This window comes from Antechinus flavipes, chromosome 4 (genome assembly GCF_016432865.1).
Source record: "Antechinus flavipes isolate AdamAnt ecotype Samford, QLD, Australia chromosome 4, AdamAnt_v2, whole genome shotgun sequence".
Lineage (NCBI taxonomy): Eukaryota > Metazoa > Chordata > Mammalia > Dasyuromorphia > Dasyuridae > Antechinus > Antechinus flavipes.
Window position 1 is genome coordinate 24,029,959 of NC_067401.1, and position 17,811 is coordinate 24,047,769.

Genomic DNA, 17,811 nt, shown 5'->3' on the forward strand with positions numbered 1-17,811 from the left:
AATGAGAGCTCTGAGGTTATTTAGTCCATCCCCCTATCTCCAGGCAAGGCAGACCCAGTCTATCTCACTGGGGAAGGAAACATCAATCAACAAGCATTTATTAAGCAACTACTATATACTAGGCATTGACTTAAGGCAGATGGGGGTGGGAGAGAATACAGGAAAAGGAGTTGGAGGATGGGCCAGAGGAAATGGCTTGGTCTGAAATGGAGGCTTCTTCCAGCATCTCACCTTTTTTCACTGAAAGGTACCATCTAACACCTGGCTAATTTAATTCCCTCTGGCAATTTCTCTCCCCTTAAAATGTGATCCTGTGTTTTCTGTGTGTCCTAGAACCAGCCAACCAACTGGTTTCGCTTTTTAGGATTCCAGCTGATAGCTCCCATGTTCATAAAAGCAAACCAATTAAGCAGGTCAAAAGCGACAGTGCTAGAAGGCCATAGATACTCTCTGCAATGGAGGAATGAGAACATGAAGAAAGTGGACTGGAGAGAGAAATAGAGACGGAGAAGGAGAGAGAGAGAAACAGAGAAAGAGAGACAGAGAGGAGGAGAGAAGGGAGCAAGAGACAAACGGGCAAAGAGACAGACACATAGACACAAAGAGAAGAGGGGGAAAGACAGACTGAGAAAGGGAGGGAGGGAGAGACAAAGAGATAAAAACAGACACAGATGGAGGAGAAAGAGAGAGACAGAGAAGCAGAGACAGAAAAAGACAAAGAAGGGGGAGGGAGAAGAGGGAGAGAGAAGACAAAGACAAAGAAGGGGGAGCAGCGGAAGAGGGAGAGAGAGAGAAGGAAGAAGACACAGATACAGAGAAAGAAGAGAGACAGACAAGAAAGGAAGGGATAGCAAAAGAAACAGAGGAGACAGAGTCAGAAAGAACTCCAAGGGAAGAGGAGATCAAGCACTATTGCTTAATAAATGCTTGTTGATTGATGCTTTTTCCCTCAATGGGTACCCTTGAAGTAATTATTTTTGAGAACAGATTACTATTTTTTGATTTTGTCTTTATATCTTTATCAGTTAGCACAGTTCCTGGTGGCTTGCAGGTATATAATTGGTGCTGATTAATTGTTCACTGATTGACAGGGAAACTAGGCAAAAAAGAGATCCTTCTCCTATTCTTCTTCCAAGCCCAGATCTATATTTTCCTCTTTCTACCTGCCCCATCTTCCTGGCCTCCAACTGCCATCACCATGCCTGGCTTCTTGAAAATTCCCCTACCCATTCCCCTAGTTGTTGGACTGGGTTTAGATAACAATGATTTTTGCTCAAGAGTCTAGGGAAAAGCCTGTGGAGCTGGGGACAAACCAAGAAGAGATAAGTCAGGAAAGATAACAGAGCCATTGCTAGAACCAAAGTCTTTGACTCCTACCTCCAGCAGGCTCTTTCTGACAATTTATTGGAAAGTCATCCTGGCCAAGTGGGTACAGAACCATCTTCAGATCAGAAAAGCCTGGGTTCAAGTTTTTACTGTGTGGTAAGCTATTTAACTTCTCAAGCAGCTAAGACTGAGAAAGAGCACTGCCTTGGGATTAGAGGACTCAAGTCCAGTTGCCATTTCTGATAATACCTATATGAATATTCCTGATAATATCTATATAAATCCAGGAAAAATATTTAGCCTCCCTCTCTCTCAGTTTCACCATCTGTAAAATGAGAAGCTGATACTATGGGTTCCTTCCTAAGTACCCTCTAGCACAAAGTCTACAATCCTATGTTGCTATATTATGGAAGTTATTTTTTTTCACTTAGCAGTATTTTATTTTTTCTATTTCAATGTAAAGATAGTTGTAAATATTCATTTTTATAAAATTTTAAGTTCCCGTTTTTTCTCTCTCTTTGCCTTTCATCCCTTCTCCCCAAGACAGCAAACAATGTGATAAAGACTATACATATACAATCTTGTTAAATGTATTTCCATGAGTCATGTTGTGAAAGAAAAATCAAAACAAAAAATATAAGAAAGAAACCCCCCCCAAAAAAAAGTGAAAATAGTATCCTTCAATCTGTATTTCATCTCCATAATTCTCTCTCTGGATGTGGATGACATTTTCCATCCCAAGTCTATTAGAATTGTCTTGGATCATTGTCTTGTAGAGAAGAGCCAAATCTATCACAGTTGATCATCACATAATCTTGTTATTGCTTTGTACAATGTTCTATTCGTGTCTCTCAGAATCAATTTCTGTAAGTCTTTCCAGACTTAGATCATGAGATTTCCTTTCATTCATTCATTCATTCATTCCTTCATCCCAAACTGATCAAGGAACTCTGGAGCAGGAAATCAGAAGAAAGACTTTTTGAAAAAGACTTTCTTTGAAATCTGCCTGCCCATCATTTCTTATAGAACAATCATACTCCATTACCTTCAGATATAGCCGTCCCCCAATTGATGGGCATCCCCATTTCCAATTCCTTGGCTGCCACAAACATTTTTGCACATGGGGTCCCTTTTCCTTTTTTAGGATCTCTTTGGGATATAGACCCAGGAGAGACACTGCCGGATCAAAGGAAATACACATTTGATAGCCCTTTGGGCATAATTCCAAATTGCTCTCCACAATGGCGAGCACAATTCCCAACTTATGGAACGGTGACTGCTCAGCATTGATGGAGCGGGTTTCCTTGGTGAGCACTCCACCTCAAAGAAATCCTGGGTGGCAGAATGCTTGCTCTAAGCATTCACTGCTTCCTGTGTGGAAGTCTCTGGGGTTCCCCCTTAGTCTGGATAGTGATGGGGGGGTGCCTGACAGTGATCATCCCCTCTCTGAGGGGGAGTAGATGGTTCTTGGGGATGTCCCAGTTCTGTCTCCACACCAGCCTGAAATGCTTGAACTTGAGTGACTCAGAAGTGAGATGTTCTAGCTCTAGACAGGTTAAATGTTTCACCCAGGGTCATGCAGCTCTAACAAAAGTGAGATTCGAATCCATGTCTTCCTGATTCTGCTTGCAGCACTCTCTCCCCTGTAGCTGCTGCCTTTCCTGTTGTAGCTAGATTTTTCCTGCTTAAAGCCCTGGTGTGGGGAGCCAGGGGTTGGGCAGAAGTGTTTGCTTGGCAACCGAGGCAGTACTTGGGGGTCTGTTGTGCAGTGGGGTGGGGAGCCTGCGCTCGTGTGTGAATGATGTGCGATATTTGGCAAACTCTGACTTTTCTGAGGGAAAGTCTAAAGTTTCTTGGAGTGTGCAGCTGATCCAGCCAGACTCATAAACTCCAAACGGCTTCAAAAACAATTTCCCCTAATTTGGCAGAAACATTTGGAAAATCTGCTGCACTTGCCACATGGCCTTCTTGGGCCGGCAGGGTTGGGGCTGGAAGGAGGGCCAGGGCAGGGAGCGGAGCCAGACAAGTGGGGAGGAGGGGCTTGGGGGCAGTGGATGCGTGAGGACTGAGCCGAGGAGCTGGGTGGGAGGCCCAATTAGCCAGGGCCTTTGGAGGGCAGCAGTGGGTCCCCCCCAATACCAGTGCCTTCCCCCCTTCTGTGATCCAGAGACTTTAGGGGCCCGAGGCCAGGCTTTCCTCGAGGTCTCTAGATGCCGTTTGGGAAACTTGTCTGGTTGCTGCTCAGGAAAATTGTTTAGAAACCCCTCTCTCTCTCTCTCTCTCTCTCTCTCTCTCTCTCTCTCTCTCTCTCTCTCTCTCTCTCTCTCTGTCTGTCTCTCTTTCTCTCTCTCTCTCTCTCGTCAACTCCATTGTGGTCCATGCTTTCCTGGGCTGGGCAGGGGGATCCTCCAGGTAAGGGAGAAGTTTGAAAAAGAAAGTGGAGGATGAAAAGGTTCTGCTCTGGAAAACTGGGCAAAGTATGAACCTTGTTCCTGGGGAGCTTCTGGCCTTATGGGCGGTCCCATCCCGTTCCCTTAATGGAACCCAAGCCCATCCTAATCTCGGGCAAGACAAGGCCATGTTGGATGGCTGATAGCTAGTGTAGACTATGGACAAAAGAAGCCCCCCTACATACACCCAGACCCGGAGGGCACCCACCTGTCCAAAAGGCAGCTGCCTTGTTCTCCAGATGTGTGAATTGTACCTCCCCACCCCAGCCCTTCTCCCCCAGAGAAGACTCTTGGCCCCTTCTTCCAGACATGGGAGGGGCTCCCTTGGCTGAGGAGGGAAAGGGGCCCCCGCCGGCTCTGGCAAACAGACTTCAAAGCAGATCTTTCTCCCTGGAACCCGAGCCCAACAGCATCAAAACATGTGGCTCACACACCAGACCTACAGGCCTCCCAAATAGTGGGGGAGGGGGGTCTCTAATAACTACCTCATGTGCTGGCTGCTTAGCTCAGCTGGTTGCAGGCCCCAGGCCCCAGGTTTGAGCTAGGTAGCTATACCCCAGTCCTCAGCCAACTGTCTCCAAAATGGCGCCCCTCAGCCCCAAGGGGGTCAGATGAAGAAGATGGGGTCCTGCTCACTTAAAGCATTCCAAAACAAGAATGGTGGGGCTCATACAAGCTTTCTGAAAGAAAGGGCTGACTTTAGTCTTGTTCTTTTCTTTTTTTAAAAGTAAGTAATGAGCTATAGCATTAGCAATGTAGAGATCATGGGAAGATTTCCTTTCATTCATTCATTCATTCACCCATCCCAAACTGGTCAAGGAGCTCTGGACCAGGAAATCAGAAAAAAGCTGAATCCAAATCCCACTGCTGACAGTTATGAGCGACAGAATTGTAAGCCTTAGTTTCCCCATCTGTAAAAAGGAGGGGCCTCTGAGGGTTTCTGAGAGCCCTCCCTACCTGCTCTTAAGTCTAGGCTCCTAGAGGCAAAAATCTCATTCAAGTCGACAAGTGTTCTGTAAGTCGGGTCTCTGGGGGGTGAGAGGCCAGACCCGGAGGGCACCCACCTGTCCAAAAGACAGCTGCCTTGTTCTCCAGATGTGTGAATTGCCTAAGGGAATTGTAGGGACCACTCGGAGTGGAGAGAGCGCTCACTGGGCCTTATGAGATCCACGGCAACACCTCTTACTGGGTCTCGAAGGAAGAGCTCGGCCTTGAAGGCCCATGGTCCCTTCTGGCCCTCGGTGCTCTGGCTTTCATGGATTTCCAGAGGATTCCATGGAACTGGCCAGGCTCCCAGCAGGCCTGGGCCCCAGGTTCCCTCGACCTGCTGCGGGCCGTCCCAGCTGTCCACTGCCCGATCTGTGGGGAGGGGGAAGGGTGTGGGAGAAGCAGTGTCCCAGATTTAGAACTGCAAGGCAGATACCTGTAGGTGAGGACCAAAGAGATGACCAAGTTCAACAGTAACTGTCAGAGGGAACATTTGAACCCGTTTCAGTCACCAGCTGAATCTGAATTCAGGTCTCCTTGACTTCCCCACCAACATTCTATCTCTGGTTTTCACAGGGCCAGAGTCAAACCAGCAGTAAGGGGAGAAGGGGGAGGGGGCTTTGCTTCCTGCTGCTGGAGCTAGGAGGGGTGGGATTGAATAAGGATGTTGTGGTCACAGAAGGCCAGTGTTGGAAGGGACCTTCAAGGTCATCTCCCTCTTGGAGGAGGAATCAGAGACCCAGCAAGGGGAAAGGGCCTGAAATTTGACCTCTGTGGCCCCTCCCCAGAAAAGGGAGAAGGCAGCCTCCGGCAGCGCCAGCCTGGGTTTGTGACCCTGCACATCCTGGAGCACAGTAGACAGGACATGGGGCTTGGAATCAGGAAGAGCCGAATTTAAATCCTGCCTAGCCATGTGACCTTAGGCATATGAGTTAGCTACTCACTCTGTGCCAGTTTTCTTGCGGTGAGGTAAGGGGATAGGTCTAGTAGTAACACCTTGGGTGATCTTGTGACCTGGATGTGATCACTGAAGTCCCTTTAGCTCAAGATTCATGAGCCATCAGGAAGGTTATGGGAACCACAAGTCTCTAGGAGGTCAATGAGATCCATGGGCCTCTAGGAAGTCAATGAGATCTAGGAAAACTATAAGATTCATGGGCCTCTAAGAGGCCAGATAGATCCATGGGCCTCTAGGAGAGCTAGGAGAGCCATGGGCCTCTAGGAGGTCAATGAGATCCATGGGCCCCTCAGAGGTTCTATGAGATCCATGAGCCTCTAAGAAGTCAGATAGATCCATGGGCCTCTAGGAGAGCTAGGAGAGCCATGGGCCTCTAGGAGGTCAATGAGATCCATGGGCCCCTCAGAGGTTCTATGAGATCCATGGGCCTCTTAAGAAGTCAGATCCATGGGCCTCTAGGAGAGCTAGGAGAGCCATGGGCCTCTAGGAGGTCAATGAGATCCATGGGCCCCTCAGAGGTTCTATGAGATCCATGGGCCTCTAAGAAGTCAGATCCATGGGCCTCTAGGAGAGCTAGGAGAGCCATGGGCCCCTCAGAGGTTCTATGAGATCCATGGGCCTCTAAGAAGTCAGATAGATCCATGGGCCTCTAGGAGAGCTAGGAGAGCCATGGGCCTCTAGGAGGTCAATGAGATCCATGGGCCCCTCAGAGGTTCTATGAGATCCATGGACCTCTAAGAAGTTAGATAGATCCATGGGCCTCTAGGAGAGCTAGGAGAGCCATGGGCCTCTAGGAGGTCAATGAGATCCATGGGCCCCTCAGAGGTTCTATGAAATCCATGGGCCTCTAGGAAGTGAATGAGATCCATGAGCTTCGAGGAGAACTATGAGATCTGTGAGTCTCTAGGAGATTAATGAGAACCATGATCCTCTAGGAGGTCTAGGAGATCTAAGAGCCTCTAGGAGATTAATGAGATCCAGGAGCCTCTAGGAGATTAATGAGATTCATGGGCCTCTAGGAGGTCAGTGAGATCCAGGGGCCTTTAGGAGCTTCCTTCCAGTTCTGCTATTCCAAGGGGCTGGGATTCTGGCTGAATTGGTTACCCTACTCTTCTTTGGGCAAGCACCCCCCATTATGTCCAGAGCCCCCTTAGGAAGCATGAGTTACTTTTCTCACTTTAAACTGGAGAAAACTGAGCTGAGGGCTGTGTGAGAGCAGACTGGAGAGTGCATCAGCCCTGGAACCCCGGCCTCCCCAGCACCTTCTCGCCAATCATGGCCATGCTGCCTCGGTGGGATCCGGCCCTCCCAGAACCTCCTGCCCTGAGGTCCCAAAGGAGCCAGAGCTCATTTCTCAGGGTCTTCCCATTGAAGGGGGAAGGGATGGGGCTGGGGGTGATCTTTCCTGGTGGATCTGTTAGTTGTTCTCAGCAGCTTCAACTCCCCATCCCCACCCAAGGCCAGGCCCATCTGCATCCCTCAGCCCCCTTGGTCTTCCTCAGTCAGAGCCTTAGGAAGACAGATTTTTATTTCAAAATCCTTACTATCGATCAGCCTGTGGCTGGAAGAGCGGGGGAGGGAGCGGAAGGGATTATTTTTGGAGCTGGGATGGGGGGAGGGGAAAGTTCTGCTTCTCTGGCCAGATTGTTCTGAAAGGGCAGAACAAGACTTGGAGGGGAGAGCCAGGCCCAGGAGAGGCTGCCCTTTTTAGCCCCTGGGCTGGCAGCCAGACCAGAGCCCGACAGGATTTTAGAAGGCTGAGGGTGGAGGAGGGGCCCAAGGGGGGAGGGGACACAAGAGGCAAAGCCTACTGGGGAAGGAGGGGAGGATTTCCCCAAAAGTCATGAATCTGTCACCTATCTGTGGCATGGAAGAGCTGGACCCTGAGGGAAATGCAAACTGGAAACCTTTGGGGCCAGGGATGGAGCCGCACCGGGATTCCACTGGTGTGAGACTTTCTGATGCAGGCGGCTTTTTTTGCCCTGAGGCCGTTGGGGTTACCTGACTTGCCCAGGGTCATATAGCCAGGAAGTGTTAAGGGTCTGAGGCCAGATTTGAACTCAGGGTTTCCTGACTCTAGGACAGAGAAGAGCCTGGATCATTACATGGGACAGTGACTAGCACAGGGTCACCCATCTAGTAGAGACCTGTTATGGGATTGGAAACCAGGACTCCCTGAACTGTCTCCATTCACCAGTCACGCTGCCCCTCCTCTGCCCGGCCTGGCCACAGAGTTTTATCTGGTCCCACATAAGGTCAGACCTTGGGACCCCAAATTTTCTGTGGGGCAAACCTGGGTTTAACGCAGAGCCCCCATGGGTGGGTGCCCCCTTATTCTGCCAACTCCACGTGGCACCCACCATCTCCAGGCCTTTATACATAGGCTGTGCCCCTCCTTGTCTGCCTTGCATTCCCTCCTTACCTCTGCTACTGCTCCTAAACCACTACTACTACTATTACTATTACTATTATTACTACCACTACTATTACTATTATTACTAAATCACTACTACTATTATTACTACTATTACTACTACTACTACTATTACTACTAAACCACCACTACTACTACTATTATTACTACCACTACTATTACTATTACTACTAAAACACTATTACTATTATTACTATCACTACTATCACTATTACTACTATTACTACTAAACCACTACTACTACTACTATTACTACCACTACTATTACTACTAATCCACTACTACTACTACTACTATTATTGCTACCACTACTATTACTATTACTACTAGGTCACCACTACTACTATTACTATTATTACTACCACTACTATGCCACTACTACTACTACTACTACTATTACTACTAAATCACCACTACTACTACTATTACTGCCACTACTATTGCTATTACTACTATCACTTCTACTACTACTATTACTACTACAACACTACTACTGCTACTAGTACTACCACCACCACCACTACTATTATTAATAATTATAATAGCATTTATGTAGTGCTTTAAGATTTAAAAAACACTTTGTGAATATCCCCTTTTTTGACCTTCACAATACTCCTAGGAAGCAGATGCTATTTTTAGCTTCCATTTTATGGTTGTGGAAACTGAGGCTGAGAGAGATTAAGGGAATTGTCTCCCAGCTAGTAGGAGGGAGAATTTGCATTCAGGTCTTCCTCCAGCACTATCAGTAGGCCCCTAACAGTAGTTCTTTACAATTCAGTCCCAAAGGCGCGTCCTACCCGAGACTTGTCCCAGTCTGGCCAAAGGAAGAATGGTGGGAAGGGTAGGAGGAGAACTAGGAGAGAACATGATCGTGGAACCCTTGGGGGGTCCTGTTCAGCTTGGTCTGGAGTGTCCAGAAGACCCCGAGGTTGACTTGGTGGCAGAGAGCCAGTAACCCCGAACACCTCTGAGCCACAGAGGCTGGATGACGAGGGGTGGAGAAGTGAGTGGGGGGCAAGGAGCCGGGGAGAGATGGGAGGCCCGAGGACAGTCCTCGGCTGGGTGGTCGTGCCCCCAGAGCCCGGACAGCCACTCCTTCCTGCCTCCATTTCCTCCTAATGACTCAGCCGCCGGGCACGTGCGGCAGGTGATGAAAGCCTTGGGCCGAGAGCTTATTTTGGGATCCAGGTGACAAAAAAGGAAGGGGCAGGAGAACGCAGAGCCAGTCAGGAGGCATCCTGAGAAGCTGGGAGGAGAGGGGAGGCAGGAGTGCTGCAGGGAGGCCTCTCCGGTCCTTCTGTGGCCTTGGTTTTTCCTGGTTGTCCTGCTCCCTTGGGCCTGGGAGACCAGGAAGTGCGTTCTTTCTCCCTCCAACCCCCAACATGGACAGGGAGACATGGTGACCCAAAGATCTGAGAGCAGCCCTGGATCAGAGGGTCTCAGGGGTCACAAAACCCACCCCTCCCATTTTATACCCGGTCCTAGTTAGCGGCAGGCTGGGCCCAGGGCCTAGGGCTTCAGGCTTCACCTTTCAGGTGAGCTTGTGAGCTGCAAATCTGTGTAATTTGTAAATTGTGTATGTGTGTGAAATGGAAAAAAAAACCAAAAAGTAAATACAGCTGTAAAAAAGCATCATCTTAGGTAAGTCTGTGCTGCCAGGGGGCCACTTGCTGTCCCCACAACACAGCCTGGGCCATCACCCACCCCCACCCTACTTTCAGTATTTCCTGTACACAACCACTTCCAGGGTCATCATCTGTGTCCACTGACATGAGTGCCTCTCTCCTCTGCTCAAGACCTTTTAATGGCTGCTTCCGCAAAATTCAGATCCCTGGCATTAAACATTTAGCCCCCCACAAAACAGAACTGTATCTGGAATCAGAGGACCTGGGTTCAAATCTCCATTTTCTATCTTTTATAACTTTGGACAAAGCATTGCCATTGGCCATTCTGAGCCTGTTTCCTCTCTAAAAATAAAGAGGTCTGCTTATTTGTCATCTTGGACAAGTCATGACCATCGGACATTCCGGGCCTGTTTCCTCTCTACAAAAGAAATTTGCCTAGAAGGCCTTTTAATGTCCCTTTCAGCTCTAAGGCTAAGGCCTAATTAAGTGCCTTTACTTTTGGGGGCCTCAGTTTCCCCCTTGGTAAAAATAAAGGGTTAGAAACAAGGGTCCAGTGGATTATTTGCTGATCTCAGAACACTTTGTCAGGGCCTTGCCTTGGCTGGTTAGGATGCCCATCCCCCATCTTCACACTTATTGATATTCTGCCCATGCTTTCAAGGCCTGTCACTCCCAGCCACAGGTGACCTTTGTCTTCTTGATCTATTAGCACTTCGTACCCTTTTTCTTCTGGATTGCTTTTCTGTGTCTGGCTTATCTCTCCCTGTGCTGGGCCTGGGCAGGGACATCTATTTCTTTGCTGATCTAGTTCCTGAAAAATAGGTGTTTAATGAATGTTTGTTGAATAAATGAATGCACCTTGGAGTCTTTAATGCAATGACCATCTTGGTTAAACAAAGAGCTTCTTGGTAGTGGAGACCATTGCTAGACCGACTCACCTGGACGTCTTTGGGCCTCTCTTTACCCCTTCTTCCCCTCATTGAAGTCTCAGAGATAGGGGTCCAATTCCAGCTTCTGATGTTTAATTAACTGTACAACTTGGTGGTTTTTTAATATATATTTTTGTTTTGTTAAATATTTCTAATTACAAAGGCAACTAGTTGGCACAGTGGATAGAGCCTTGATCCTAGAGTCAGGAGGATCTGAGTCCAAAGCCAGCTTCAGACACTTAACACTTACTTTGCCAAAAATAAAACAAACAAATATTCCCAATTACATTTTTAAAAATTAATATTAATTTTTTTTAAAATATGGTCAAGTTCTCTCCCTTCCCTCGAGAAAGCAAATGGTATGATACTGATTGTACATGTGAGGTCATGCAAAACATATTTTCATAATTAACTGTACAACTTTGGACAAGCCATTTAATCTCAGTTTCTTCATCTGTAAACTGGAGATGGTGATATTATTTAACTCAAAGTAGGCAATCACCCTAAATGCTGTAAGGACCAAATGAGATAATATCTGTAAATTGTTAATTATTATTATAAAGTGAGATTTACTTACAAATTATAATTATATTATTATATAAGTGTAGAATATAATGTATATTATAATATTATATAAATTATATATTGATTATAAATTGTATTATAGAGAGAGAATATTATAGAGATAATTATTATAGACATAATAAGAAAGAGAATTATTATTAAGTGAGAGAGATTAGTCATTCAACTAGCATTTATTCACTACCTACTGTATGCTAGGCAGTGCCTTGTAAAACTTCACAAAGATTTTTGGGACACTCTGTCTATACAAAATGAGCAAGAGGCCATTTCACTGGGGAGTTGGGGCAGGTGCCCCAGTCTGAGCAGTTTAGCAGCTTAAGGCGGGGCAGGCCCTTCCCCGGGAAGGGGGAGGGTAGAGACGGGCAGCAGATTGCTTTTTCCGAAGAACTTTCAGGAGAGATTCTAAAGCCGGCAGGCTGACAAAAGGAGGGAACTTACTCTCTTCAGGCCAGAAAGCGGACACCAAAGCCCCGAGGAGCCCCAGCTTCCCATGACCTTGACGGCTTTTCTCTAGACCCCTGGGGACTGGAAGCTGGGGGCTGTGGGGAAGGTCACCCTTCTGGGCTGCTTCTCTTGGGAATCACCGGAAAGGCCCAGGAAAAGGCTTTGTGTGAAGGGCTAGAATGGCAGCAGCAACAGCATCTCTCACAAACCCCTCATGTGGATGATCTCATTTGAGTTTCACGACCTCCATTGAGGCCGGTGTGATCTCATTTTACAGATAAGGAAACTGAGGCAGCCAGGGGTGGTCAGAAGGGAGACTTAACCCGAATCCTCTAGCCTCCAAGCCCAGCACTCCCCTGCCGCACATATCGCATCTCAGACAAAGCCTCAGAGAGAGGCCACGCTCACCGTAGAGCCAACATTTTCATTTTGAACAGGAGGAAGCTGAGACCCAGAGAGGGTGACTGATGTGCACACAGACACACAGCCCCAGAAGCTCCCTGTCTTGCTGGGGAGACCAGTTGTAATTAAAGATCAGGATTGGAGGCGGGAGGCCTGAAGGCTGGGGTGGGATTTGGGGGGGGGGTCCGAGGAGACTCCCTGGGGCTTCCTGCTCTCCCTGGCAGAGTTGGGGGGGCAGTTTGCCTGTCCAGGTAGGCCTGCCCATCCGGGGTAGCCCAAGACGGGACCAAAATGCCCTCTAGTGGTGAAATCCCAGGTAGCAGCAGCTCCCACTCCCGCTGGCCACCCCAAAAGCTTCAGCTGGGCCTGAGGAATAAGATGAATCCTCTGTCCTCAGGCCAGCGGGAGCAGCCTCGGCTGGCCCCCCAACGCCCACCTCTTGCTCAGAAGGCTTTCACAATGTAAAAAGGGGAGCCATGGAGGGCTGAGGGACTGGCGGTGACTGCTCCAAGCGCTCTCCCCCGGCTCTCAGCAGCCTTCTCAGGAGCCTATATAAGCCCATCCAAGAGTACACGCAAGAAGGAGAAGTAAATGCAGCGGATGAGCAGCTGAGAAAGGGACCCGGTCCCCGCCCCTCCCTGAAGAAGCGGGATGGGTGGCTGGGCCGCTGCCGCATGGAAGGTGCTGCTTTTGGGGGTTGCTCTGTTTTCCCTTCTTTCTTTTTTGAGGCTCCAAGGCTTCTTCCAAGGGCTTGGGAGGGGAAATGGAAAGGATATTCAGAACTGAAGGTGATACAAAAAACAAAAGGCATTCTACCAAAAAAAATGTAAAAGATCAAAATAACTGCATTAGACAACAGCAAAGTACTGTGGGAGATCTGAGGAAACCAGGCATCCATGTCAGAATATGGGAAGGTCGGGGACTTGGGGCTGAATCTCTTTTTCCATATTAAGCAGAAGCTTGTCTTTGGTCGGCAAATAGAATTTTTTTCTCTTTCTGTGGTGAGGCAATCGGGGTTAAATGACTTGCCCGGAGGAAGTGTTAAGTACCTGAGGCTAGATTTGAACTCAGGTCCTTGACTGCATCACAATTGCCCCATCCATTCGGTCTTGAGACCATCCAAAGAGGCTTCCCAGTGTGGGGCGCATCCTCCGGGATTTCTGCTCTTCCCACAGAAGCCTTTCAGAGCCCAGTCATCTCTCTGTTAAGATACAGAAGAGGAGTCGAGTGAAGGGTAACAAAATATATGTTATATTACTAACAGTTACATGTGTAACAATTGCTATATGTGCGATATAACAAAATATAACAATTGCATATATTGTGACAATATAGAATCATATTCTGTATCATCATATATAACACATAGTTAAGACAGCCACGATACTTTTTTGAGGGGGAGTGCAGGTCAGACCTGTGATTTCATGGGTGTTGGGAGTTCCCGGTATGGAGGCTTCCTCCATCAAAGCGGGTTGACCCCCCCCCCAAAACCTCAGAGGATTATCAATCCCAGTGGCTCCGGAGAAGTGAGGGGCGCCCTACCCGGTGCCTCCAGGAGTGGGAGCGGTAGAGCAAGTACTCCCCCCGGCCCGCCCTTACTGACCTTCCTGTCCCTGCCCCCCACAGCCTGAAATCGGTCCTGATGACCCCCCCGCCGGACAACACGGTGGACCTGTCGGGCATCCCGCTGACCTCCCGGGACCTGGAGCGGCTGATGGCCTACCTGGAGCGCTGCGGGAACCAGGTGGAAAGCCTGGAACTGGGCTTCACGGAGCTCACCGACGAGATGGTCCTCCACCTGCTGCCCATCTTCAGCACCATGCCCAACCTCACCACCCTCGCCCTCAACGGCAACCGCCTGACCAAGGCCGTGCTCCGGGACTTCACGGACGCCCTCAAAGACCCCAACAAGTTCCCACGCGTCACATGGATTGACTTGGGCAATAACGTGGACATTTTCTCTCTGCCCCAACCCTTCCTCCTCGCCCTGCGGAAGCGCTCCCCCAAACAGGGCCACCTGCCCACCATCCTGGAGCTGGGCGAGGGGACCGTCCTGGAGGAGGCCGAGGAGAATCTGCCCGGCGTGGCGGATGCCAAGGAGAAGTATTCGGCCTCCGTGGCCCCCAGCAACCCCCTCAGAGAGAAGGAGTCTGCCTCCCCCCTAGTCCGGCAGACATGACACGGAGGGAGAGGGTAGGGGTTACCTGTGTGGAAAACTTTGTACAGAGGGAGGTCACCCGGGCACCTTCTGACCAACGACTCGCCGGGAAGCTTCCCCTCTGGGCAGCAATCAGCCTTACCCAGGTCTCATTGTAGGGGGGTGGGGGTAGGCAGAGCCCTGGCAGGGGCTGCCTCTCGGGATCTCTCCTATTGCCGCGCGTCCCAGCCTTGCCCCTTCGCACAGCGGGCTGCTCGCTGTGGCTCCCCAGATTGGGGGTCCAGCCCAGCGGAGAGCGTCCCCTCTCTAGCCAACAGGGAGAGAGGAGTCTGGGGCTTCTGCCTCTATCCGCCTCCCAGGCTCTCATCTTGCCATCCCTCTCTCCCATGTTGTGTGTCCCGTGATGTGTCAGCACTGGCTCTGGACGCTGCTCGGTCTCTTCCTGGGGCCCCAGCCCTGCCCCCCGCCTCTCCACTCACACAGTGATGGGGAGCCCCAGCCTCTGCTCATGAAGTGATGGGGAGCCCCTACCTCTCCACTCACACAGTAATAGGGGAGCCCCTGTCTCTCTGCTCACACAGTGATAGGGGAGCTCCTGCCTCTCTGCTCATACAATGATGGGGAGCCCCCTGCCCCTCTACTCACACAGTGATGGGGAGCCCTCATGTCTCTGTTCACACAGTGAGGGGGGAGAGCCGTCAGAGCTTTTCTAGCCGGACCTTCCTTTACAGCAAGAGAACTGGAGGCCCAGAGTGGGGTTCTTGGGACCCAAGCTCAGAACGGAGTGGCAGAGAAGGACCTAGTGATCGCAAAGAGATTGGGGTCTTGCTAACGAGAAATCCACTTTTCCCCCAGAGAACGCCCTGGAATGTGGGATGGGGGCTCCCGTGGGGACCAACCCTTCAGACAAAAACAGGAGGTGGGTGCTGAGCACCCCATGAAGGACCGGAAGAGGCACCCTCCCGGGCCATGGCCTTGGGAGGCTGAGGTTTAGGAGGGAAGGGGGGGGGCCAGCTAGGGATCTCTCACTCGTCCTAGGGACCAAACCCCAAGCCTGAATTCACTGAAGTCCTTTGATTCAGAATGCCCCTCCCTGCTCTGGAACCTCATCTGACCACTCTAGAACCACTGCCCTTGTCAGGCCAGAGGCCCACTCTCGGCCCCCCGGTGGTCGGGGGCGGGGAGCCCAGGCCACACTTGGTGGAGTGGGGGTGAGCCCCCCTTGCCGTCTCAGTGTCTTTCTCCCCAGCGCAGGCTCAGCCCGGTGCGGGGACGCTTGCTGACTTGGATTTTTTTAAGGTTGTCTTTTGTACAGTTTCCCAGGATCTGCGGAGCTCAAGATCAGACTCGGTAGCTGTCCGTGGCTCGCCCCTCTCCCTCCCGGGCCCCCTGAGCCTGTCTGGGATCTGTCTGTGTCCCTGTCACTCTGCCTCCCACCCTGGTCGGGTCGGGCCTGAGCAGACCTCCAAGCCACCCCAGGCTGGCTGCGTGTCCCGCCCTCGTTGGAAATAAAGGCGCCAGCCAGAGTCTAGACCCATCTGCTTCCCCTGCCTGGTGTCTCCCTGGAGGGTCGGCCGCTGATGTCATTTGTCACGGGCTAATGGTTGTCCGGAGGATGGGTGCTGAGGGGGGAGGGGAGGCATGAGGTGCCCCCATGCACACAGATCCCTCTCCTGCCCACCCCGGCAGCTCTGGGCCCGCCCCTCTCTGCCAACCGCCTCCCACCTGCCCCTCTGAGTGACGGCAGTCCGGGTTCATGATGGAGAATGACGGAAAGCGCTCCCAGGGGCCCCTCTCCAGGCCAGAGCCCTCCCTTCCCCAAAGTGGCAAATGGAATGGAGTTGATTGGAGCCGCCAACAGCCACTAGGAGACTGGCCCTCCCTCCCTGGGCATAGGCTAAGGTTGGGAAATATGGGAGCTGGGAGCCAGAACACTGCAGGGGCTCTCACCCGCCTGCCAAATGCAGAGTGCCTGCGGGGTTCAGGGTGGGACTGGGGAGCTTCTCCAGGAGATGGAGGGAGTGCCTTCCCAGCTTCATCCACACGGGCCTCCTTTGCTCCTCTTCCTCCATCCCTTCACCCCAGCCAGAGCCCGTTGGGCCGGGCTTGCTCTCCGGGGCAGACTGGGAAGGCACAGGTCAGAAATCCAGGGTTTGGGCAGCTCCGCTGTCCAAAGGGTCAAAAGCAGCTGAGGCTGCTCCACTGCCCCCGCCCAGACTGCTCAGTGGGTAGGGGCGGCCAGTCCTGGGGGCTGTAAAGGGAAATGAGCCTGCCCTTAACTCTGAGCACTTGGTGCTTTGCAAGGGCCACTGGCTGGAGGATCCCAAATCCCCCAGGGTCAAATTGGATGGCAAGTTGTGTAACTCAGCTGGGTCTCAGTTTCCACATCTGTAAAATGAGCTGGTTGGGCTAGAGACGGGCGGCTGGGGTCTCTTCTAGCTCCGGAGCAGAGATTTCGGCCTGGAAGGGGATTCAGGGGCCCCTTCTTCCTTTACACATGCAACACCCCACGGTCCCAGGCCACAGGTCCCAGGGCTGGGACAGGGTGTAAGGAATATAGGCTGGCCAGAAGAGAGGGGGAAGGGGACCAAGGAATGAATGAAGCATTTGGCAGCGATTCCTGGGAATAAAAAGGGCCAAGCAAAATAAATCCCTTCTCTCGAGGGTCTTGTATTCTAACGGGAGGAGCCCCAGGGGACCGGCTGCCCCAGAGAGGAGAGCTCAGTGGGTAAGCTGGGGAGCTGGCCAACACCCTGACGTTTTGGCAAAGCTGGCCCAAAATGGGGGGAAGGGACCGGGAGCTCCTCACCTGGGCCGAAGGACGGCTAAGTGAGGGCCCGCAGGTGTTGGACTGCGGAAGGAGTCCGGAGCCTCAGAGCGCTCCCGGGAGGCCCCCTCACCCCCTGGGATTCCCGGTGTGGCCAAGTGGAGCCCCTTTTCTCAGACCATCCCTTCTGCAGTGTGGGGGGGGAGAAAGTGAGCGGTGGGGACAGTGTCAGCGGGGGGGGGGGGGGGGGGGGGAGGGGAGGGGGGCTGTGGGCCGGTGGTGAGGGAGGGGTGCAAGCCGGGGACTGAGGCCCGGAGTGAGGGAGGGGTGCGAGCGGGGACTGGGGCCCGGAGTGAGGGAGGGGTGCGAGCCAGGGACTGGGGCCCGGAGTGAGGGAGGGGTGCGAGCGGGGACTGGGGCCCGGAGTGAGGGAGGGGTGCGAGCGGGGACTGGGGCCCAGAGTGAGGGAGGGGTGCGAGCGGGGACTGGGGCCGGGAGAGAGGGAGGGGTGCGAGCGGGGACTGGGGCCCGGAGTGAGGGAGGGGTGCGAGCCGGGTACTGGAGTCCGGAGTGAGGGAGAGGTGCGAGCCGGGGATTGGGACCCAGAGAGAGGGAGGGGTGCGAGCGGGGACTGGGGCCGGGAGTGAGGGAGGGGTGCGGGCAGTGTCAGCCAGGGGGCCGGGAGTAAATGAGTGCGGGCAGGGTCGGCCCGGGCTGCGGCCGGGAGGGACCGAGGGGTGCAGCGGGAA

General features: G+C 51.7%; 1 protein-coding gene across 1 annotated transcript in view; it reads left to right on the forward strand.

Annotated features, from left to right (window-relative positions):
• Window positions 1–15,832, forward strand: part of LRRC75A (leucine rich repeat containing 75A) — a 118,964-nt gene extending 103,132 nt beyond the window's left edge. The window contains exon 4 of the mRNA XM_051992045.1: window positions 13,764–15,832. Within this exon, the coding sequence (XP_051848005.1) occupies window positions 13,764–14,316 (553 nt within the window). The 3' untranslated portion in view covers window positions 14,317–15,832. The remainder of the gene's footprint in view (window positions 1–13,763) is intronic.
• The last annotated feature ends 1,979 nt before the right edge of the window (window positions 15,833–17,811 follow it).